The sequence below is a fragment of the Hyperolius riggenbachi genome, chromosome 5, assembly GCF_040937935.1.
Source record: "Hyperolius riggenbachi isolate aHypRig1 chromosome 5, aHypRig1.pri, whole genome shotgun sequence".
In the NCBI taxonomy this organism is placed as follows: domain Eukaryota; kingdom Metazoa; phylum Chordata; class Amphibia; order Anura; family Hyperoliidae; genus Hyperolius; species Hyperolius riggenbachi.
The window spans coordinates 84,098,191-84,123,025 of NC_090650.1; the positions used below are offsets into that span (position 1 = coordinate 84,098,191).

A 24,835-nucleotide genomic window follows, 5' to 3' on the forward strand; every position below is an offset into this window, starting at 1 on the left:
CTAAAAGTAATAGAGACACGGGATCAGCAGGAGAGTCAGGCAACTGGTATTATTTTAAAAGGAAAAATCTATATCATTCTCAGTTTAGGTTCCCTTTGCAGTGTTCCCCAACCCTGTCCTCAAGGCCCACCAACAGTGCATGTTTTGTGGAAATCCACAGAGGTAGTTAATTAGCTCTGCCGAGACACTAATTACCTCACCTGTGAATGTTTGTGGTTTTCTGCAAAACATGTACTGTTTTTGGCCTTGAGGACAGGGTTGGGGAACTCTGCTTTAAAGGACAACACAAGCGAGAGGGATATAGAGGCTGCCATATTTATTTCCTTTCAAAGTCAATGGAAATCGTGTCTAAAAAAAACAAAAAAACAAAAAAACACCAGATACTTACCTAAGGAGGGGAAAGGCTCTGGGTCCTAATGAGCATTCTCTCTCCTCTCCCGGTCCCCTTGTTGCAGCGTCAGCTATTACAGGCTGGAATGCGAAGAAAACTTTGTGTAGCCCGGAGTGCGCAGGTGCAGTTGCCGTCGACTTAGAAGTCGACGCTAACTAAACTTAGCCACGACAGAAGAACGGAGGATGGAGCAGGACCGGCTGGGGACAGGACGGCTGCTGGGGACTTGGGGTAGCCCCAGGTAAGTGAAAAAGTTTGTTTAGGGCGAATTTACAGTTCCGCTTTAAGAAATACAGTATAAAAAATATGTATAGTGTGTGGCCACCTTCAGACTTGTAACAGAAAACCAAGCAGCTGCTGTGGAAATATATGAAGTGATGCAGCATCAAGTGGATGAGTCAGTCAGGAAGAGTTAATAGGAAACTTCATTACACAGCACTGCCCAGTGCCCAGCCTCTCACACTCATTTACCAGGGAGGAGATGCTATTTAGTCATCTGGCAGGAGCCACGCCATCAAAGCAAATGGGACACGCCCAACATAGATTCACAGCACTCTGCAGCACTTGTCACAGATGTCAGTTCAGATAAATAAAAATTCCACACTGCAATTGTTCTTCATTGTGTAAGGTACTTCTTGCCAGTAGTTTTCACTCAGCACCATCTAGCCTGTAGCCAGACAGGTCACATGATACAGCAGCTGTAGACAATCATTATTATTAAGTTATAAGTGAGTCTCCAGCCACAGAAATGGAACTGTACAGCTTACAGCGTGGCCAGGCTTAAATACAGCAGCTTTTATTAAAAACTGTTTTCATTAAATCTGGCAGCACAGTTTGTAAACCTCTGCACCCATATATGGCTCTGTAGTGCCTATCCCTGATTCCTGTGTGAATTCCTTCCGCATGCAGCAAGCCAGGGGAATAGCGAGTCATCATCCTCTCCTGCATCGGTTCTTATGCTCTCTGATTTCACAAATTAGTATTTCACAAATACTATAGTACTGTATCTTGATTCAGTCAATAATTTGGAGTCATTTCATTATTTTCACTGCTTCAGAAAGCAGCACAGGCAGTGTCTAAACTAGATCACACAATGTACAGTGCTCAATATGCAGAGATTTGCATGCAATGATCACACAACAGCTTGCGCAGGAAGTGTAGATCTCACCAGTTAATGCAGTTACAGTACTTATAGTGGGCTCTTCTGTCCACATTTCTGTGCAGCCTGGATAATACTGTAGTGATGCAGCCATGCACAAGCAAGTCACAGATGACGGGCAATTCCCTCATCAATTAGGCGGCAGCTGAAACAGGAAGCATAGGTCTCGCCAGGCTACAAATGGCTGCCAGCCCTCCCATAGACCTCGGCTCATGGGTTTTTGATGTATGATACATGCACTCGCCCCCTTTCCACTATAGCCAGATAGAGAATAGAATACTGCAGGGTCCAAAAATCAGGTTTACTATAACAGAAGATCTATTAAATAACCCGGTTTACTATACCAGTCGCTACTCCCATATACTTATAATGGTGCTTGGCTGGGCCTGGGACCTGGACATTTTGTTTACTATACCTGAATATTTACTATATCAGCGTTTACTATAACAAGATTATACTGTATATATTTCCTAGCGGATTGAATTACTTTCAAGGAATATGCCAAGACATGTACTGGCTCTAAACACTATGCTGACAACATACAAAACACTTTTTATGCTTGTTGTAGAGGGCTATAGAGCTATATAAAAAACTTCACGTGGAACTGAAGTTAGATTTAAGACAAACTGTTTGCCTTACCTGTGGCTTCTGCCATCCCCCAGCAGCCGTCCTGTGCCGGTCCTCCACGAGCCTCTGTTCTCCCGCCACCAGCTAATTTCGGTTTCCCCTCCGGGCCACTGCGCCTGTGCAGCTCTGGTCACACGTATCCTTCTTTGCATTCCAGTCCACAATAGCACTATTGCACATGTGAACGCGTAAAAAAGATACGCTGGGCAGGGCTGCGCTGGCCCCGACTTACAAGTCGACGAATGGAGCAGCGGCGGGAGAATGGAGGCTCATGGAGGACCAGCACGGGACAGGACGGCTGCTGGGGGCTTGCAGAAGCCCCAGGTAAGTGAATCAGTTTGTTTTAAATCTAACCTTAATTCCGCTTTAACTTTTAATTAGTAATTAAAACTTCAGGTGATATATGTGGTTTACTTAACAAGTGGGATAAGAGGTAAAAATATGTCAAAACACCCGATTAGGATTGGTATAGCCTTAGTATTAGCAGGATGTCTACCCCTTTAAATCACATAAAAATGAATGCATATCTGTACACAACACCACCCTTCACCTAGCCTGTCATGTTCCACCCCCATAACTTCTAATGGCTTCATCAGAGGACAATCAAAGTGCAGTAGTGCATAAGGTGCAAAACATCAAATTAAAATACATTCATGTTATCAATTTAGCATCAATGTATGCTTGTCCCAGGGTTTTGACTCAGATACTACATATGCCAGTAGATCAACTGGACAACAGGACTGCCAGGCAACTGGCATTGTTTACAAGGAAATAAATATGGCAGCCTCCATATCCCTCTCACCTCGGGTTCCCTTTAAGGCCTCTTTCACAGTGCGACGTTAAAGTCGCACGTTAGAAAAAGTTTTAACGTGTACTAACGCACAGCAATACTAAGTCTGTGCAACATTCACAGTGCACACGTTGCGTTCGTGTGTAACGTGTAGCATTATTAGAAAGTGATGCATGCTGCGCGTTATACATGTTATTAACTGCGTTGGACTGTTTGCACATGCTCAAAAATGACCTGGAAGCATACTTTTCATTGCCCGTATGTTCTACTGTATGCGACGATAGCAGGGCATAGAGTTGTGTTGTGACATTTTTGGGATGTTGCGTTGTTAGTTTGCGTTGCGACTTTAACGTTGCATCAAAACGCAACGTCCTACTGTGAAAGTAGCCTAAAGGCTTCATTTTGTTGAAAATGCAGAATCTGAACTGCCGAGCTCATGCCTATACAGGTCCTCTTCACTTCCTGCTCAGTTTACAAGTGCCATGCAGCCAGCCAATCACCATGAGGCTTCAGTCCCGTGTCCCCTGGCTGCGTGGCACTTGTATACTGAGCAGAAAGTGAAGAGGACCTGTGTCACCACCGGGAGCAGGTAATGTATAACGCTCCACTGCCGCTTTGTATGACTATCCCGACCTCCCCCCAAGCGAAGGCATGGGCTATTGTTTCACCCCTGGTTGTGCCATGGACGGTGGCAGTATCCATTGCCACCATGCAGAGCACAAACTCATTCTAGTGTGGACGTAGCTTTAAACTTTAGGAAATGAAAAGAGTAAGACTGGATTTACTAGTTATTAAATGGTATAAAGTTCAGAGTTGCACCTGAGTTACAAGTGTGACAATAATATTTCATTATATATAGTGGAAGTTAATTACAGTGAAGGTGCTGTCAATAGCAACCACACTGATAGCTCAAACTACCTACATATGGCATTTCTATGGGCAGCACGTCTCTGCTTCCTTTCTCAGGATATTACAGATTATCGTGGTATTCTGTATAATCCAGCTCACTGAACACCACATCTGCTGAGCCCTTCATTACAGTAGAGCTGTGTGCAGGCATGCAGATGTAATACACACAGCTTGGCAAGCACCACAGCACACAACCCCACACAAGCACAGCGGGGGGAAAGCAACTCATTACAACTGATTCATAACCACAATGAAAGGCAGCATACAAAACAAAAAGTAACAGAAAACAGAATAAGGCTGGGTTTACACTGGCAACTGATCACAACTGATACGAGTAAACTGAACTCCTCACTACAGCTACAAAGCTCTACATAAGTTGTCGCCTCCTTATATTTCCTCATTAATTTCCAGATATCATACCACCTGAGGTATCCCAGGACACCCTCTTGTCCTCTAGTTTAATCACTGCCTCTCTCTCCCACATCCAGGTCTTCTCTCAAGCATTACCTCTCCTTTGGAACTCTCTCCCACAGCCTGTCCAATCGCTTTAAAAGTGCTTATGTAATATTGCTCTATGTGAGAGTTCTCACATGAGCGATGAGCTTTCTATCCAATCGCAAATGCGGCTCCTGCAACATTTTTAGAGCGTTTGCGATTCAATAGAAAGGATAGGGAAATCGCTAGGCGCTTAAAAAAGCGTTTGAAAAGGGATTTCCCGAGCACTTTTAATGAATAGATACATTGTATTATTCATTTCTGAGGCAAGGAGTTCACTTAAAAAACGCTACAGAAAAGCACTTAGAAAATCTTTTTCTAAGCGAAAATTGCTCTGAAAACACTTCGAAAAGTGCTTTCAAAATCGCTCAATAAATTGCTCAATAAATCGCTCAGCGCTTGCGATAGCACTGGTGATGTATAATGTGAACAAGGCCCAAGGATTTGTTCACACTATGAGCGCTTTTCGTTTTTAAAAAGCTGTGTCGATTGTTTTAGAGCGCTTGAGCAATGTTTCTCAATGTGACTATTCTCACATGAGCATTTGAGCTTCAATACAAAGTAGAGGGAAATCACTAATCGCTGTGCCAAGCTCTTTTAAAAAAATACATTGTATTTATTAAGTTCCAAGTCAAAGGAATTCACTTCCTGATTGTCGTCAGGAAGGAAAAATAAATAACATTGCCAGACAAAAGCACTTAGAAAAGCGCAAATCGCTCTGAAAAGCGCAGGGAAAAGCGCTTATAAGAGCGCTCAGTGTTTGCGCTGGCGATTTCTAATGTGAACTACGCCTGATAGTGAGCCCATCTGGTATTAGTTGTATTTTCTCACCGTAAGTAACAGTCTTCCCACAAAATGAAGCTATACTCTTAAGGCTCATACACACATCAGACTATAGTCTTTGGAAAATGAAAGATCACAGACCAATCTTACCACCCTTCATGTAGTATGAGAGCCATACTCTACAGAGTCTTTTCTATGGAGCTGAACTCCCCATCAGACAGAAATCTTTGCGAGATGCTGCACACAAACATGCTGCACACACTCAAAAGATCAGTATCTGCAAAAGATCTGTTCCTGCCAAAAATCCATTCCTGCAAATTGCAATGATAGTCTATGAGATCTGCAGATCCTCATACACACATGATTTAACTGACATTCATCTGCAGATCAGATCCACCAGGATGGATTTTCAGATCTGCGGATGATTGCTTGATCTGCAGATGAATGTCAGTTAAATCATGTGTGTATGATGATCTGCAGATCTCATAGACTATCATTGCAATTTGCAGGAATGGATTTTTGGCAGGAACAGATCTTTTGCAGATACTGATCTTTTGTGTCTGTACAGCATCTGTGTGCAGCATCTTGCAAAGATTTTTTTCTGATGTGGAGTTCAGCTCCATAGAAAAGACTGAGTAGAGTATGGCTCTCATACTACATGAAGGGTGGTAAGATTGGTCTGTGATCTTTCATTTTCCAAAGACTATAGTCTGATGTGTGTATGAGCCTTTACACAGACTCAGCCTTCTTTTTTGCCTGAACCCTGTGAATGTAACAGATGTGTTCTACAGGCCATCAACAATTATGTGTGCATTGCTGTCTGGGCTGCAGCAGCATGAGCACTGAGCTCATGAGGGAGATAAGATAGCCTCTGAAGTAGTTTAACCTCCAGTTTTTGAAAGAGAAGAATCCCTTCAGAGTGGCAGAATGCCTAAATGATACAATGAATAAGCACTCAGTAAAACTGCCTAATTACAACAGCTTATCAGAGTAAAGGCAGCCATACACTGGTCGATGTGCCATCAGATCGACCAGCTGACAGATCCCTATCTGATCGAATCTGATCAGAGAGGGATCGTATGGCTGCCTTTCCTGCAAACAGATTGTGAATCGATTTCAGCCTGAAACCGATCACAATCTGTTGTGGTGGTGCTGCCGCCGCTCCCCCCGCCGGTATACATTACCTGAGGCTGGCTCCCGGGCGTGATGTCCCCGTCATGTGGCACCTCCGGCTCCGGCATCCGCATAGAACTTAAGCTATCACACCAGTGACAGCGGAAGTTCAAATAGAGCGCCCTCTAGTTGTACTTCCGCTGTCACTGGCATGACAGCGGAAGTTATGCGAGGATGCCGGAGGCGCCATGACAGGAGCAGTGACGGACGGGATGCCCGGGAGCCAGCCTCAGGTAATGTATACCTGATCGGATCGGCCGCCGCTAGCGACGCGCTCCCTACCCGCGGGCGATCGAGGGTAATTTCCCGCACGGCGCGATCGACGGACCGATCCGATTTCGGGAGGAAATCGGATCGGCGGGTGCGTGTTGCGCGAACGATTGGCAGCAGATTCGATCCCAGTGATCGAATCTGCTGTCGAAACTGCCGCAAATCGGGCCAGTGTATGGCCACCTTAAAAGTTCTTTGAGTAGCTGATGTCAAATCACTTTCCTCAATAGTTACAGACCATTTAAAAGGGAAAAAAAAAAGAAAGAAACAGAAAGTAGGGTTTTTGCTGCAAGAACAACACTTCCCAGCAATTCTTACACAATGCATAATTTTTAAACGGATAGGCATCCTTTAATTACAATAAATCACAAAATGGTTGGCTTGTGCAGCAATCCTCAACGTTTACGGATGTTTTCTAGCAAAAGTGAAATTTGCCTTTAAGAGTGAAGGTTAATGTGTAGCTGGTTTTCTGTACACCTGACCCTGTAAAATGATGTGAGGTACCGCATGTCCAGTATCAGCAATGCATGCTGCTAAATCTAGCAGGTGTCTATCCTCAAGACATTTCAATCATGTGAGCAGTGGTAAATCAAAGCCTGCACAGGTCAGAGGTTGAAAGAAATGGACAGAATTTAATTCTGATAGAAAATAGGGTTCTTTTGGGTTTATTGAGGCCCTCTTTCCTAGTTTGGGATAATTCCTTTTACTTCCATTCCTGTCAGGATATAGATAAGTCTTTCCAACAGGAACGGAGAACAAGCAACCTTTAAAGTGGGATTGTCACCATAAAAATCACATTTCAACAGCAACTGGTCTGAGTGTATTAAGGCTCTGTTCACATTAGGCTGTTTTCAGCCTACGTTCCGCTCCTATGAGCGGAACGCAGCAGCCGCAGCAATGCTTTCCCTACGGGAAAGTTCACATTGCTACGTTCCGCTTCGTTCCCTGTGTTCTGCTCATCGGAGCGGACGTTCCCGACATGTCGGGACCTTGTGTTCCCGCTTCGCTCACGGAGCGTATGGGTGGATGCGTCCTAATGTGAACCCGGCCTAAGTGATAAAAATGCTAATCCTACATTCAAAACTTTTTCTGCTGTTATGGTTTGAACTTTTCACATACCTTAGTAGAACTGGCCCTTTAATAGCCATTGCCAAACAGTTGCTTGCTGGGGTTGTTTATCTATAATATATTCCTCCTCTTCCCTTTATTTCCCTGCCTAGCTGAAACATGATCCTCTGCTCACTTGTGTTTACAAGCAAAGCTGAGGAGACTGAGCAATTGGAGGAGAAAAGAAGTTAAGGGAAGAAATGACATCAGAATTTAGTCTTAAACTGTAGGCAAAAACATGGTCCTCACCAGGAACAGAATTCTCTTCATTTACTATATAAAATTCACTGAAATCATAACGTGGACAGTACAATACTCGTGTTATGTAAGTAGATCAAGTGGCCGGCCAGAACTAGAAGTGGCCAAACTTCGGGTTCTGGCCGTAACATATACAAGCAGCAGGCAGCAGCCCTATCTGGTATCCAGGTTGAGTCATTCTCCTCAGCTGTTATGAAAAAAAGCTTTAGAAAAACAAATACAAACATTAGTGCTTACCAAGGTGCATGCTGGGAGATTTACAGCCAGTTCTGTGTATCTATAATTCAGCAACTGAAGGAACTAAGTGTTTTGTTATTTATCATAAACCTTTATTTATCAGGCTGAACATTCACGGAGTCCATCAATCAGATTGGATAATGCCTAGATCAGAGTTGTTTAAAGAGAACCCGAGGTGGGTTTGAAGAATATTATCTGCATACAGAGGCTGGATCTGCCTATACAGCCCAGCCTCTGTTGCTATCCCAAACCCCCCTAAGGTCCCCCTGCACTCTGCAATCCCTCATAAATCATAGCCGTGCTGCTGACAAACAGCTTGTCAGAGCTGGCTGTGTTTATCTCTATAGTGTCAGTCTGCTGCTCTCCCCGCCTCCTGCAGAACTCCAGTCCCCGCCTGCATCCCTTCCCTCCCTGCTGATTGGAGGGAAGGGACAGGGGCAGGGACCGGAGCTATGCAGGAGGCGGGGGAGCAGCTGAGACTGACACTACAGATGTAAACACAGCCTCACAGCACGGCTGTGATTTATGAAGGATTGCAGAGTGCAGGGGGACCTTAGGGGGGTTTGGGATAGCAACAGAGGCTGGGCTGTATAGGCAGATCCAGCCTCTGTATGCAGATAACATTCTTTAAACACACCTCAGGTTCTCTTTAAGCAAGTCAGTATTTTGAGATAGAGCTGTTTTACTTAATGGACCACACCTCACCTCATCCACTTTAATTTGCGCTAACCTAAAAATGTGTGATGATCCTTGGCCCCAAACTACTAAAGCAAAGGTTTGGGCAAGCACTATGAACCATCTCATCAAAGTTGTAAAGTATAGGAGTGTACAGAAAGGAATATTGTTACATGTATCCTCAGTCTACAAAAGAACATTCCCTCAAATCACAGTACCACTCCAAAATAAAGTGCAATTGCCATCTTTCAACAGCAACTGGCCTGAGTGTATTAAGGCTCGGTTCACATCAGGCTGTTTTCTGATGAGCGGAACGCAGCAGCCGCAGCAATGCTTTCCCTATGGGAAAGTTCACATTGCTACGTTCCGCTAATCGGAGCGGACGTTCCTGACATGTCGGGACCTTGCGTTCCCGCTCCGCTCACGGAGCGGAATGCAAGCGTATGGGCGGATGCGTCCTAATGTAAACCAGGCCTAAGTGATAAAGATGCTAATCCTGCATTCAAAACTTTTTCTGCTGTTATGGTTTGAAGTTTTCACATACCTTAGGAGCACTGGCCCTTTAATAGCATTGGTAGGTAGCACTGGGAATTAGGAGCACTGGCCCTTTAATAGCCATTATGCTTACAGCACAGGAGGAGGTGAGCCGATGACAGCCGGGTGGTCACCAAAACTAGCCTGGTGGAGCACCCGGCTAAAAGAGCCTGGGGAGAACACTACCCTAGTGTCTCAACCCCACTACCCTCTGGATTGTAAGCTTGCAAGGGCAGGGACCTCCACCTATTGTTTCCTGTTTCTGTACAAGTTATCAATTGAAGATCTATCAGTATTGGTGATGTTATTCAAACCCAATGGTATGTATCGGTACTTATGTCACTGGTTGTCCTGATTGTTCCATATGTTGAATTGCTCATGAATCTATGCTCCCCATTGTTGTAGGTTTTGCATGTTGTACAGTGCTATGGATTATGTTGGTGCTCTACAACTAAAAATAATAATAATATGCCCCATTAGAGTATGTCTGGGAAAGGGACAACATTGTGAGCTCACCTGAGGACAGTTTGTGACATGGCTATGTACTCTGTAAAGTGTTGTGTAAGGTAAGATGTCAGTGGCAGATAAGAACATATCAAACAGCATGTGCAAACTGAAATGTAGTGTAAGCTAGAGGTAAATGCTTGCTTATTACTACAGCTTAGCAAGTTACTTTGTTTATGGAACTCGTACAATGATATAGTGCCAAGAGCTGGCATTTCTTTCATGTGAACTGCATGATTACAGTATCATACACACAATACCCTTACCATGTCCACAAACAGCAACAGTATACACAAAAGTACACAGAGCTCACATTTTCACTTGCATTATTTTAGTTTTGAATGTATCCATTGATTTTTCCAGCTCCTACCTCTGTCTTCCTTGTATTGTGTGGTCATATGTAAACATTCTGCAGCTGTAAATCTTTTTAGAACAATAATTCAGTATGAAAATTAGGGTTAAAGTACAATTCAAAACCAAAGGTTGTTACGGGGCGCAGCAGATCAAAAGTTTCATACATAATGCCCGGTACTTTAAGGCTTCAATGTAAATCAAAGTGGGTCTTTTTGCTGCTTTTTTTTGGTACAGTTTCTGTGTGGTGCGTCTTAATGGCACAAAATCTGCCTTTACTATATTATATGTAGAAAACTGTCATTAGTGAATAAAGTTTAAAATAATTAGTGAACGAGGACTGTTGTCCGGAAAGGATCGGGACTCAGTCCCTCAGGAGACAGTGCAGTGCCAAGGCTTTACAGATGTGTCACTAGCCACAAGGCTAGCAATGCAATGGCCTCAATTCACTAAGCAGTTTAGACTAGTCTACTGATGGTTTTTAGTCTACTGATGGTCAGTTGCATCAAAGGGGAATTCACTATTACCAGATGTTTTAGACCTGTTTTTAGACTATTTGGTAATTAGGTGGGTAAAGCAGGGGAAATTATCAAAAGATGCAATTCACAAATGAGTAGCTATGACTGACATCCTTCTCCTCTGATGAGCTCTCCTCTGCATATACCTCACATAATTATTTTACCGACAAGAAATCAGCTGGTCAAATCTCTGTGAGGAAAAATTGGGCGTGGTTACTCCTTGTTTGCCTTTGTGAATTGTGTAATTACTGAATGTTAGACCAGGTCTAAAAACAGATCTAAAACATTACACCAAACCATCAGTAGACAAACAAACCATCTGTAGACTAGTCTTCACTAATTAGTGAATTGATGCCATTCTGTTGATATGGAGGGGGGGGGGGGGGAACTAAAAGGAGCAGGGTGAGGAAGATCTATGTTCTCAGCCAGCCCTTGGCCAAGTTGATCCGCCAGATGGATTGCTCACCGGTGCGCCAAGGGAGTTTGGGGGTCGCCGTACACACACTCTCGGCAGAGGCAGTCTTTATCAGCCGCCTCAGTTGGGTTTAATCTAGCAAGTGTATGTAGCTTTAGGCTGGATTCATACTATGCTGGATGAAAAACAAATCCTGTAAAAACACATCCATTTTACATTCACACAACTAATTAGAATAAGAAAAATGGGCTGCAAGACCTCCAAGGTGTACCAAAACATTTTATTACACACGGACGTCTAATCACAATCCTCCTCAAACTGCAGCGATATCTGGAAACCTGTTTCTCCTCATAACATAAATAAAAATTATATAATTACCATAATGCTGACTACTACAGAATTGCAATAAGGTGCACAGCAATGGTTTTATACAACTGAGACAACTCTGGCCAGAGTAATAATACTGTATCAGTATACCACATATCTCCACGCATTAGAGACACCCATAAACCTGTGCCAATGTCACTATAATTCGGGGGGGGGGGGGGGGGATATTTTGATATTTCCATGCATCGCAGAATGTAGGAATCAAATTCAATGAACTTAAAGAGTACCTAAATTATAAATTACAGTTTGCTTTAAGCCTAATAAATTGCTAAAATGTATAAAATCACACGTGATAAAGTGTGATTTTCTCACCCGTAGGATCCGTATTCCACATATGGTCTTGAAATCCTTGCCCTCAGTATGAAATTGGGCCATGGGCCTTTTTTTTTTTCTTTCCAAACAATAGGTGCAAGGGATGCTGGGGGATTGATGTCATAACTCCACCCCTCATGTCTATGTTATCTAATCTAGGCAGACAGACAGACAGACATCTGAAATAAGAATTATAGCAAACAGACATAAGGACGCAGCAGTTTTCCTGTGTCTTCTCTCTCCTACACACTGTGATAAAAGAAGTAATTTGATCCAGGCAGGCAGAGAGCAGGGAAGGGAGAGGCAGGGGAGTTAACCAGGCTGAAGAGGTGGGCACAATGCTTTAGCAAGGCTTCAGCTTCAGGAGGAATAAGGAAGTGCTACATACAGATATAAATGCTAGTCTGATCTACCCAATATGATAGACCAGATGAAAACTTTATATGTTCATCTAACTGTACACAATGCCTAGACTACATACAGTGGGTTGCAAAAGTATCCGGCCACCTTAAAGTTTAATGTAAAAGGTAATGTACTATGTGTGTGCCAAATTTCATTCAAACCGGTTCAGCCATTTTTGCGTGATCGAGTAACAAACATCCAAACTTTCCCATTTATTATATTAGTAGGATACACAGTGGGTTGCAAAAGTATTCGGCCCCCTTGAAGTTTTCCACATTTTGTCATATTACTGCCACAAACATGAATCAATTTTATTGCAATTCCACGTGAAAGACCAATACAAAGTGGTGTACACGTGAGAAGTGGAATTAAAATCATACATGATTCCAAACATTTTTTACAAATAAATAACTGCAAAGTGGGGTGTGCGTAATTATTCAGCCCCCTTTGGTCTGAGTGCAGTGAGTTGCCTACAGACATTGTCTGATGAGTGCTAATGACTAAATAAAGTGCACCTGTCTGTAATCTAATGTCAGTACAAATACAGCTGCTCTGTGATGGCCTCAGAGGTTGTCTAAGAGAATATTGGGAGCAACAACACCATGAAGTCCAAAGAACACACCAGACAGGTCAGGGATCAAGTTATTGAGAAATTTAAAGCAGGCTTAGGCTACAAAAAGATTTCCAAAGCCTTGAACATCCCACGGAGCACTGTTCAAGCGATCATTCAGAAATGGAAGGAGTATGGCACAACTGTAAACCTATCAAGACAAGGCTGTCCACCTAAACTCACATGCCAAACAAGGAGAGCGCTAATCAGAAATGCAGTCAAGAGGCCCATGGTGACTCTGGATGAGCTGCAGAGATCTACAGCTCAGGTGGGAGACTCTGTCCCGAGGACAACTATTAGTCATGCACTGTACAAAGTTGGCCTTTATGGAAGAGTGGCAAGAAGAAAGGCATCGTTAACAGAAAGCATAAGAAGTCCCGTTTGCAGTTTGCCACAAGCCATGTGGGGGACACAGCAACCATGTGAAAGAAGGTGCTCTGGTCAGATGAGACCAAAATGGAACTTTTTGGCCAAAATGCAAAATGCTATGTGTGGTGGAAAACTAACACTGCACATCACTCTGAACACACCATCCCCATTGTCAAATATGGTGGTGGCAGCATCTCTTCAGCAGGGACAGGGAAGCTGGTCAGAGTTGATTAGAAGATGGATGGAGCCAAATACAGGGCAAACTTGGAAGAAAACCTCTAGGAGACTGCAAAAGACTTGAGACTGAGGCGGAGGTTCACCTTCCAGCAGGACAATGATCCTAAACATAAAGCCAGGGCAACAATGGAATGGTTTAAAACAAAACATATTCATGTGTTAGAATGGCCCAGTCAAAGTCCAGATCTAAATCCAATCGAGAATCTGTGGCAAGATCTGAAAACTGCTGTTCACAAACGCTGTCCATCTAATCTGACTGAGCTGGAGCTGTTTTGCAAAGAGAAATGGGCAAGGATTTCAGTCTCTAGATGTGCAAAGCTGGTAGAGATATACCCTAAAAGACTGGCACCTGTAATTGCAGCAAAAGGTGGTTCTACGAAGTATTGACTCAGGGGGCCGAATAATTACGCACACCCCACTTTGCAGTTATTTGTAAAAAATGTTTGGAATGGTGTATGATTTTCGATCCACTTCTAACATGTACACCACTTTGTATTGGTCTTTCACGTGAAATTCCAATAAAATTGATGCATGTTTGTGGCAGTAATGTAACAAAATGTGGAAAACTTCAAGGGGGCCGAATACTTTTGCAACCCACTGTATATGTATTGCCATTCCAAACTTTGGCTGGAGGTGGTCTTTAATCAGCTGCAACACAGTAACCAAGCAGCTCAAGTGTAGGGGACTTAGAGACCTAAAAACCCTCCTACTAAAAAGCAATGCTAAGTCTGGTTTGCCTTCTTAAAACAGAAACCTCAAAATGCCAGGACGGGACCGTTATACGAGAGGTGTAGGTGATGGGGGACACGCCAAAGCCAAGGACATAGCTGCGTAAGCTTGGCCCACCTACGCGTTTTGCATCACTATTGGATGCTTCATCAGGTGTCATTTTACGTTTAAACAGATGAGTTTTGTTAAACTGGCCATCGGTTTTTCCTCTGGGTTTCCATTCCATTCGCCACCTGCTTGGTATCTGTCACCCCATCTGCCACCGTCCATTACACGGAAGAAATGCCTGTATACCAATCCAGAGCCCCAGCAGAAGCATTTCAGGCTCGCAATGGTTTGCAATGGACCAATGGAAATTGTCGATCCCCAGGGAGGATTTTCATTGCTCTACTACTCAGTGAACCAATGAGAAGAATACTCCATGGGGAAAGACGATTCCCATAGGTCTATTGAAAATCAATGGGAGCCTGAGATGCTTCTGCTGGGGCCTGAGATGATTCTGCTGGGGCTCTGGGATCAGTATACCGGTGTTTCTTCCATGCTCCAGGCCACGTGAGCACAATCAGGAGTGGCGCAGAAGACGCCGACCTAGTAAGGCCAGCATCTGCACGGAGGGGACCCTGGACACCAGAACTACGGCGAGGGAGAGATAGGCAGCCGGGGCTGGGGGAAGTAGAGCTTGTTTGTTTTTTTTATTCTCCTCGGACGTGTCCTTTAAATACAAAGCCTGCATGCAGCGAGTTAGAATAACACAATCAATTACAATGCAGTAGTGTGAACAGGCACATAGAATTGTATGGGCAGTGAGTTAACAGGCAGAATTATTCTGCAACACAACTGAGCACTGTGAACTAGGCCTAAACAAACATTCTGCAGCGCAAACCTGACTGGACTAAAGATGTCGCCAGCTGAGATACATTCCAGAATCAAAGAGATGGAAAATCAGGGAGAGGAAAGGTGGGCAAACACTGACTCAGGGCCCGTTTCCATTTGAGCCGCACGCGTCTGCAAGACACACAGCGGCACTTCCAGGTCTGCAGACGGATTCCATCAGCCGTGCCATGCACTGCTATGGGATTCGCAGCCTCCCGCACCATTTCGGATGGAGATGCTGGCCGAATCGCTAGCGCAAGCGATTCGGCCGGCGGCACTAATGATCCCTATGGCAGAGTTTCCCCGCGCGATTTGCCTGTGGGGAAACTCTGCGGATTTGGCGCGGCAACCACACAAGTAGAAATGGGCCCTAAATGATTTATTACTGAATATTCATTCATTGCGTTATTTTCACAACAGTTCCTCTTTCAGCCCTGCCTGGAAAGAGTCAGTCTAATCAGTTTGCTGAATCTCACTGTCAACTATGGAGAAACAATAGCAGTTATTCAATTCTGATTCAGGAATGCCAAAACTGAACATTTCCCCTCAGGCAGAAAATTTAACAGCCTGTACAAACACAAGAAAAATAGCCATAGTTACGAGTTTGCTTGTTAACAAGTAATCCAGGCTATACATTTAGACTGCGTATTTGCTTACCACCATCTAAAGACAATTTTGTCAGAAAACTCAGTGGGATTAGTGAGGAAACCAGAATATCTGGAAGAAAACTCACAAGTACCTAGGAACAATATACAAACTCCATGGTGAGGGAATCTAGCCCGGAACTTGAGTCTGGGATTATTGTGCTGCAAGACCACTACGCTGCCCACAGCTTCCGTTTACTAAAGTTAAAGGGAACCTGAAGTGAGAGGAATATGGAGGCTGCCATATTTATTTCCTATTAAATAATACCAGTTTCCTAGGAAGCCTGTTGATCTATTTGGCTGCAGAAGTGTTTTAATCAAACACCTGAAACAAGCATGCAGCTAATCTTGTCAGATTTTAATCAGAAATGTGATCTGCATGCTTGTTCATGGTTTATGGATAAATGTATTGTTTAAAATGGAATAAACATGTCAGCCTCCATATTGAGGCTGACATGTGAGCCTTTAACACAATGCACAACTGATGCCCAGGACAGGTGAAGAACATTTGCAAAAGTAGAAAATGTCATAATGAAAACTTTCAAGCTCGTCTCACTTCTCACTCTTTAGACAAATGTATATAAAGTATATTAATGATCAAGGTCATGAAGGTCAATTTACTAAGCCAAGCTCTCTACTTAGTGGGTCTGCATCAGGGCTGTAAAGTTGGAGTCAGAGCAATTTTGGGTACCTGGAGTCAGAGTTGGAGATTTCATAAACTGAGGAGTTGGAGTCAGATGATTTTTGGACCGACTCCACGACCCTACCAGGGCTGTGGAGTCACAGTTGAATGGTATGAGCAATTTTTAGGTATCTGGAGTTGGTAGTTTCATAAACTGACGACTCGGATGATTTCTGTACCACCTCGACAGCCCTGGTCTGCATCACCACAGCAGACTGCAGCATGTCCTACCCATCATGTGACTAGCTGCAATGTGCAGGGACCGCAAAAATTGTGTTCTGTACCGTGCCTGGGTGTACTGCCGGACATCACATTGACGGTTGCTAAATTGTTCTCTTCATTTATCAAAAATGGGAGTTAAAGTAATCCTGCAAGACTAAAAATCTACTCAGCAGCACTGAAAAGGTTTGGAATTTCTTAGGGAGACTCTGTAACAAAATTTTCAGCCTTATTTCTTTTATCCTAGAAGTTCCTATGCCTGTTCTAATGTGGTCTGTCTTACTGCAGCCTTTCCTAGTTGCACAGTGGCTGTATTATCTCTGTTATATAATCTAATCTTCTTTCCTCTGATGGCTTTGTCAGGCTCAGGCACTCAGGCTGGAATGTGCTGCTCTGCTTGTGATTGGATAGAAGCTATACACACCCTCTCCACGCCTCCTGCAGGCTCTGTGTGAGTCAAAGACTGAGCTCCTCTCAGCCTATCACATGCTGTTAGCAGCCATGTCTTTTGTTTGTAAACACTGCCTAAAACTGGCAATTACAAGCCAGGATTGCAGCAGGGAGTGGCAGAAGCAGCAAAGAGGGGCCCAGGAGAACATAATGAATAGAATGGTATGCTTTTTATTGTAAGAATTTTAGAGTACAGATTCTCTTTAAACAGTTTCACAGCATCAGAACTTTGTTTTTCGTACCCAAGCCTCATTTTTAGCTGCACAGAAGCTAAGCTCCGCCCATCAAAGAAATCTGCCCAGGCATTTTCCCCCTGATACCGTGCAAAGCATGATGGGATTTCTGATGAATATCTAGTTGCCTAGCGCGCGCAGCTGGGAGGGGTGATCAGGACACAGGACAGCTGGAACTGTGTTTCATGCTCCCTGTCACCTCCTTTCAACCAAAAAGATGGCTGCCCCCATGAAATCACAAACATTTACCTGTTCTTTTAAAACAGGGTGGGTAAGAGATTACCTACCTATTTTAATTAACATAACTAATGTAACTTAATGACAGTATGTTTGTTTAGGCTGAAGTTCCCCTTTAAGCTATGTACACAATCTGGATTAAACTCGGGAAAGCCTCCCACCACCCACACCTTTCCCAGGATGCTGGATGTTTAGCAAAATCTGACTGACCCCCTGAAGACATTGTTCTTTCACTCCCCCTGCCTGCCAGAAGCTGCACCATCATGCGTCACACATTGTCCCTCCTCTTCCCTCCATACCGTAGTAACAGTTGCGTCACTGACCTCTAGGCTAGCGACATGTCTGTACAGACGTTGGTCCCAAACTGTCACCCAAATAATCGGGTCCCGATCCCTGCAGGCAACAACAATTTGAAGTGTGTACATAGCTTTAGAAAAAATACTGTTGATGACCCCCCCAAAACAAGATTGTAAACACTTAAAAAATATGGTGGAAAAGTAGAGCAGTTGCTTACAGTGACCAGAAAGAAGTCTAGATCTGATAATTTGCTCCACTTTCTCAAATTATAGATTGTAAGGGAGTAATGCTGAGAATACACCATAAGTTTTTTCAGCAGATAGATGGTTCGATAGATAATTTTTGACATGTCTGATCTTATTTTGTCATAGAAGTGAATGGAAATTTATAAGAAAAGAAGAGAATCGAGCGGGAAATCGAATCGAAAATCGATCGGCCAGAAAAATTCGAAAAAAAACACATCATGTGTACCCAGCATAACAAGATTACAATGCTTAGATGGCACCATATTGCTGTTAATTCTTTGTGCTGTGGATATTGGTGCAGCCCACAGATCTGGTAGTACTCTACAGGTGGACCACCCGAGTGCTCCACCCGGCTAATTTTGGTGAGCACCCGGCTTTTATCAGCTCACCTCCACCGTGGCCTATCCAACTACATTTTCATGCCACCCTAGTGGAAAAAAATTCTGGGGAGAACATTTATCCATTTACTGTTTTAATGGAGTCAGAGCAATGGTAACAGGTCTTGCTCTACAGCATTGACCTCTGTGCTTCAAGTCAAAGTGACCAAACCTGTGTACATATGCCATATGGCCTCAACTTTCCAGACTTTCCAGTCTACAACCAGTCTAATGGGATGTGTGTTTACAGCCAGTGCATGTAAAAAAAATGCAAAACCGTTTACTATGAATGTAATTTACCTCTGTCAATATAAGCTGTAAGAGTAATACTGTAAAACACACATTCAAAGGAAATAAATACAATTTCAACTGGATGGTTTATTTTTGTACCCTTCAAAACAATTAAACACTAAGGGCCCTTTTCCACTGGCGCGTTTGCGCTGGCCGAATCGTGAAGTCGCAAACCGCTAGCGATTTTACAATCGCTACGGTTTGCTTTTTAACATAGGAATCGCGGTAGGTCATTACCACTACCGCGATTAGTTTTCGACGGGAACGCGAACGCGCGGCAGAGCGATATTTGCCGCGATTTTGCTATGCAGCGCATAGCATAGCAAAATCGCGGCCGCAAACATTGGGAAATCACCGGAATTGCGGTTCAGCAATCGCTAGCGTTCAGCGTGAACGCTAGCGACTGCTAGTGGAAAAGGGCCCTCAGTGACTACAATTGTTCAGATGATGTGAAGAGATAGCGGATCGCTCAAACTCACTCTTATCACCCGAACGACAGTCTGTACACACGCCCGATTTAGCGGGCGAACGACGGGTCGTTCAAACGACCCGTCGTTCGCAAAAAACTGACCTGAGTATAGGCCTATACTCAGAATATTATGTGTGGACAGAATTTACTCTAATCTCTATCAGACGTTCTAGTGCCTAACAGAAAATACTATCCACATGAATTCCTGGGTATTCCATCACCTCACCTGTAGTAATTAAGCAAGATGGCTATTGGCGAAACATTTCAAGGGCACGACAAGAATGATTACAGCAGAAACTGACTTGGATGTGGAATGACCTGGATACATGACATAGATGGCACTAGTCTACTTTAGGGGACATAGCAGGAAACCTCATAGGGAACAGTTCTCCAATCAAAGCACCCTCTTACCACACAAAGCATTGTGACTGGCCAAATAGTGAGGGTGTAGTCTACTACAACCAATCAGAAACCTAACAGAGAAGGTGCTGTCCACCAAATCATGTTCTGAATGTTTCAATGAGGTTTCCTGCAGGGTCCCCTTATTAGACTAGCACCGACAATCTTTGCAGACTATAACAATTTACTAGAGGTCATTACTTTAACAAGTACTATGTATTTCCAAAATACTTACAATATAAGGATGCTTTCAAATGCTGTCTAAAGTTAGAAAACTCAGTGGACAGCAGAAAATGTTAGATTTTTCTAACTGTAGACAGCATTGGCAAGCATCCCTATATTTTGAGTGTTGAAAATGGTTACTTTGGCCTCAATTCACGGAGCTTTATCAAACACTTTATCAAACGTTTGATAATTTTCCTCATGGGTAAAATCTAATTTTGAATTCACTAAGGTGTTATAGATTTATCAAATGTTTTATCGATGAAATGATCAATAAATCTATAACACCTTAGTGAATTCAAAATTAGATTTTACCCATGAGGAAAATTATCAAACGTTTGATAAAGTGTTTGATAAAGCTCTGTGAATTGAGGCCAATGTTTTTTTGTGTGTGTGATATAACACCTGCTGAGCAAGTTTACTATGCATAGTTCACAAAATGCTAAAATGTTATACAATGTATTTCAAGTGGCAGTGAAAGCTGTAAACACTGTAACAGCTATTAATACACTGTAACATCTGTCTGACCTTAAAGCAGACCTGAACTCTTGCACAGGACAGAAGAAAAACATAGAAAAATGCACCCTGCATGTATTTAGAGAGCTTAGCCTGTATAATTCCCTGTATAATAAATCTGTGACTAATCTAACTGTAATTTGATCTCTCAATTCTGTCAGCTCAGGCATCTTCTCTACCCTGGCAGAGCAGCTAATTTGTAAACACAGAATGTTACCGCTATGTCTGCTTCCATAAAAGCAGGAAGTAGACACACTGCAGATTTATTGACAATTCCATGAGGAGACCTTCATTATGCTGTTGTTGAATGTAACGTGCTCCTACATTGTAAATTCATCTCAAACCGTCGGGGAGCGCTCTTTTATAAACGACAGTGATCTAGCATGTGTACAGAGCCTAACTTTATGCTAGGTACAACCGGCAATTTGCCAACAGCTTGATGGGTCAATCTGATAATTTCCAAAATGTCCAAATTGCCACCAATCAATAATCGATTTCCAGTTGACTAATGCTTAAAATCAATCCAGTTATCGTTCGGGAGCAGATGGAATATGTCGGAAATTGCCGGTTAAACACGTCGATCTAACGGAAAATTGCACAGTGTTACTAACATTCTTATTTTATCCATGGCTATAACTAGTAGATGGCACTGTATGAGCACAGATAGGACACATGGGTTTCCCCCTACAGGAAACCCCAGCTGACTCCACCTGCTGCCCCCTAGCGGCAGTCTCCAGCCTCTTCCAACACACAGGCAGTTTGGCCACATCGGTGGATCTGAATATACATTATATGATCTTCATACAGGAATTCATCTGCAGTCGCTATGGGAGAGCAGCAGCCACAAACTGCACTTTCCAAACTCAGCCCGCCTACCAACCATTCACCCTGACAGGTTCTCTTCCCTCCCCCAGCCGCGTCTGTCAGCTGTGCTCTGTCACTGCAACTGAGGCAGGCTGAGCCTTGTAGTGCTGCAGCAGCTGGAAGCCCCCCTCCTCCCCCAGCGATGCCCTCAGCTCACCCCGTGCACGTGGTAGCCCTCATTCCCGGCCTCAGCGGGCTCCGAGCTCAGAGACAGCCCCATTTCCGACCGGTAACTCCGCTCCGCTCTGCCGCCGCTGTGCTGCTGGCCGATCTGCAGGCCTGCCAATCAACCACCGACACCTGTGTTGGGGAAGAACGCATCGGGGATCGGCTGCTATGCCTGGGGGCGGGGAACACAGGTAGTGACGCGACGTGGAAACGCAGGAAGTGGAGTGGTAACTAGGGACGCACCAAACAAGTAGCTGCTATTCAGGGAAGCAACCAACAACCCATTCCAGAGGCAAACGGTGAGTAAAAGTGACAGCATGGGGAATAGTGACATGTGGAAGGAAGACACAGCCTGGGGAATAGTGACATCTCAGAGGAGCAGACAGCCTGGGGAATAGAGACTTCTCAGGGGAGCAGACAGCCTGGGGAATAGAGACATCTCACAGGAGCAGACAGTCTCGGGAATAGAGACATCTCACAGGAACAGACAGCCCGGGGAATAGAGACTTCTCAGGGGAGCAGACAGCCTGGGGAATAGAGACTTCTCAGGGGAGCAGACAGCCTGGGGAATAGAGACATCTCAGGGGAGCAGACAGCCTGGGGAATAGAGAGATCCCACAGGAGCAGACAGCCTGGGGAATAGAGACATCTCACAGGAGCAGACAGTCTCGGGAATAGAGAGATCCCATAGGAGCAGACAGCCTGGGGAATAGAGACATCTCAGGGGAGCAGACAGCCTGGGGAATAGAGACATCTCAGAGGAGCAGACAGCCTGGGGAATAGTGACATGATCACAGAGGAGCAGACAGCCTGGGGAATAGAGACATCTCAGAGGAGCAGACAGCCTGGGGAATAGAGAAAACTCAGGAGCAGACAGCCTGGGGAATAGAGAAAACTCGGGAGCAGACAGCCCGGGGAATAGAGACATCTCAGAGGAGCAGACAGCCTGGGGAATAGAGACATCTCAGAGGAGCAGACAGCCTGGGGAATAGAGACATCTCAGAGGAGCAGACAGCCTGGGGAATAGAGACATCTCAGAGGAGCAGACAGCCTGGGGAATAGAGACTTCTCAGGGGAGCAGACAGCCTGGGGAATAGAGAGATATCTCAGAGGAGCAGACAGCCTAGGGAATAGAGATAACTTGGGAGCAGACAGCCTGGGGAATAGAGACATCTCAGAGGAGCAGACAGCCTGGGGAATAGAGACATCTCAGAGGAGCAGACAGCCTGGGGAATAGAGACATCTCAGAGTAGCAGACAGCCTGGGGAATAGAGAGATATCTCAGAGGAGCAGACAGCCTGGGGAATAGAGACATCTCAGGGGGGCAGACAGCCTGGGGAATAGTGATAACTGAGAGGAGCAGACAGACTGGGGAATAGAGACATCTCAGAGGAGCAGGCAGCCTGGGGAATAGAGATAACTCGGGAGCAGACAGCCTGGGGAATAGAGACATCTCAGAGGAGCAGACAGCCTGGGGAATAGAGACATCTCAGAGGAGCAGACAGCCTGGGGAATAGAGACATCTCAGAGGAGCAGACAGCCTGGGGAAAAGAGACATCTGAAAGGAAGACACATGCTGAGGAATAGTGACATCTCAGAGGGGCAGACAGACTGGGGAATAGAGACATCTCAGAGGAGCAGACAGCCTGGGGAATAGAGAGATATCTCAGAGGAGCAGACAGCCTGGGGAATAGTGATAACTGAGAGGAGCAGACAGACTGGGGAATAGAGACATCTCAGAGGAGCAGACAGCCTGGGGAATAGAGAGATATCTCAGAGGAGCAGACAGACTGGGGAATAGAGACATCTCAGAGGAGCAGACAGCCTGGGGAATAGAGAGATATCTCAGAGGAGCAGACAGCCTGGGGAATAGTGACATCTCAGGGGGGCAGACAGCCTGGGGAATAGTGATAACTGAGAGGAGCAGGCAGCCTGGGGAATAGAGACATCTGAAAGGAAGACACATGCTGAGGAATGGTGACATCTCAGAGGAGCAGACAGTCTGGAGAATAGTTATATCACAGAGGAGCAGACAGCCTGGGGAAAAGTGACATCACAGCAGGAGCAGAATGTGACATCTCAGGGTATGTGCCTAGGAATAGTGACAGTAAGAGACATGCTAGGGAAAAAACTGTCAGGGAATGAAGTCTCAGAGGAAGTGGCACTCTAGGGAACAGTGACATCTCACAGGAAAAGACAGGATGTGGAATGGGAACTCTTAGGAGGAAGAGACAGACTGGGAAATAGTGGGCTGCAGAGCCGGGACAAGGTCCTCCAGCACCCAAGGCTGAGATGCCAAAGTTTGCCCCCTCCATCCCTCCCACTCCAGCCGTCACACACTGATTGCTATTAGAGTAAGAGGAGCCCCAGGGCCCCCAACCGCCCCAACACCCTAATTTCTAGTTATCTGGCTTGCAGTCACTGCTATGTATGGGCTGGCATTTCAGAAAAAGAGACAGACTTGAGAATAGAGACATCTCAGAGGAAGAGACAGGCTAGGGAATAACGATATTTCAGAAAAAGAACAGGCTTGGGAATAGTGACATCTCAGCGGAAGAGTAGAGTTGAGAAGAGACTAAATGATAACAGCTCTTTAGAAAGGATGTGTAATAGTGCATGTGTAAGATAAAAGCTTATAGCAGGAATCCTTTCATGATAAAGACTGTTTATTGGCTAATAAACCTACATGGATCGTGCAGCCTGATAAGACAGCTTGGAGAATACTAACCAGTGAAATAATGAAAGTGAACTTGATGTATGTTTGTTTTCTTTGTGATCATGTGTTCTTGTCTATCAGGGAGACAGGGAAAGCTCTGTGGAAGAAACAGCCAGGGTAGTGATCAGTCAGACTTCCTGAGATCTAAAGACTCATACACAAGTACACGAACTGTCGCCCAGGAGGGACCAGGGCTTGATCCCTCCAGTAGCAGTGTAGGGCTGAAGCTGTACAGAGGTGTTGCAACCCTCTGTTGCTATGGAGGGAGCCAGAGGGCCAAAATAGTGGTACAGAGCAGCCACTCGGCCAGCCTGATTACTGACCAAGGCACCAATGGGGTTGGAGGGCCTGTACACACACTAGATTCTCTATCTCCTGCTGTACAAAAAATGTAAGTATACTCATGGATAGCTGCATCCATGTGCTTCAGTTTGCATTCAGATTTTTAGATTAGGGATTAGTGCATAATTTGCATTTGATTTGTATTCAAGGTGTGTATTTAAGACCCTAGGGGGCTCTGCACACCTCTGTTGGTTTCATTTCATTTGCAGCCTAGGAGCGCTGCCAATCTGTTTTTTGTTTTCTCCAGCTACAACCGCACCTATGGATATTGACATGCCGTGATCACCCCTGGAGCCACAGGGATTCAATGTATACGTTGAAAGGAACCGCACCGTCTTAAAAAGTATTT

The 24,835-nt window shown here is 44.5% G+C and overlaps 2 protein-coding genes across 3 annotated transcripts in view; one reads left to right on the forward strand and one right to left on the reverse strand.

Moving 5' to 3' along the window:
- The window catches only part of GORASP1 (golgi reassembly stacking protein 1), a 62,852-nt gene extending 41,281 nt beyond the window's left edge, over positions 1-21,571 (reverse strand). Inside the window, exon 1 of the mRNA XM_068235932.1 lies at positions 21,418-21,571. Within this exon, the coding sequence (XP_068092033.1) occupies positions 21,418-21,480 (63 nt within the window). The 5' untranslated portion in view covers positions 21,481-21,571. The remainder of the gene's footprint in view (positions 1-21,417) is intronic.
- Positions 21,284-24,835, forward strand: part of TTC21A (tetratricopeptide repeat domain 21A) — a 151,205-nt gene continuing 147,653 nt past the window's right edge. Inside the window, exon 1 of one of the 2 annotated variants that reach the window (XM_068235931.1) lies at positions 21,284-21,727. The gene's annotated coding sequence lies outside the window, so the exon portion shown is untranslated. The remainder of the gene's footprint in view (positions 21,728-24,835) is intronic. The other variant, XM_068235930.1, reaches the window with a different exon arrangement.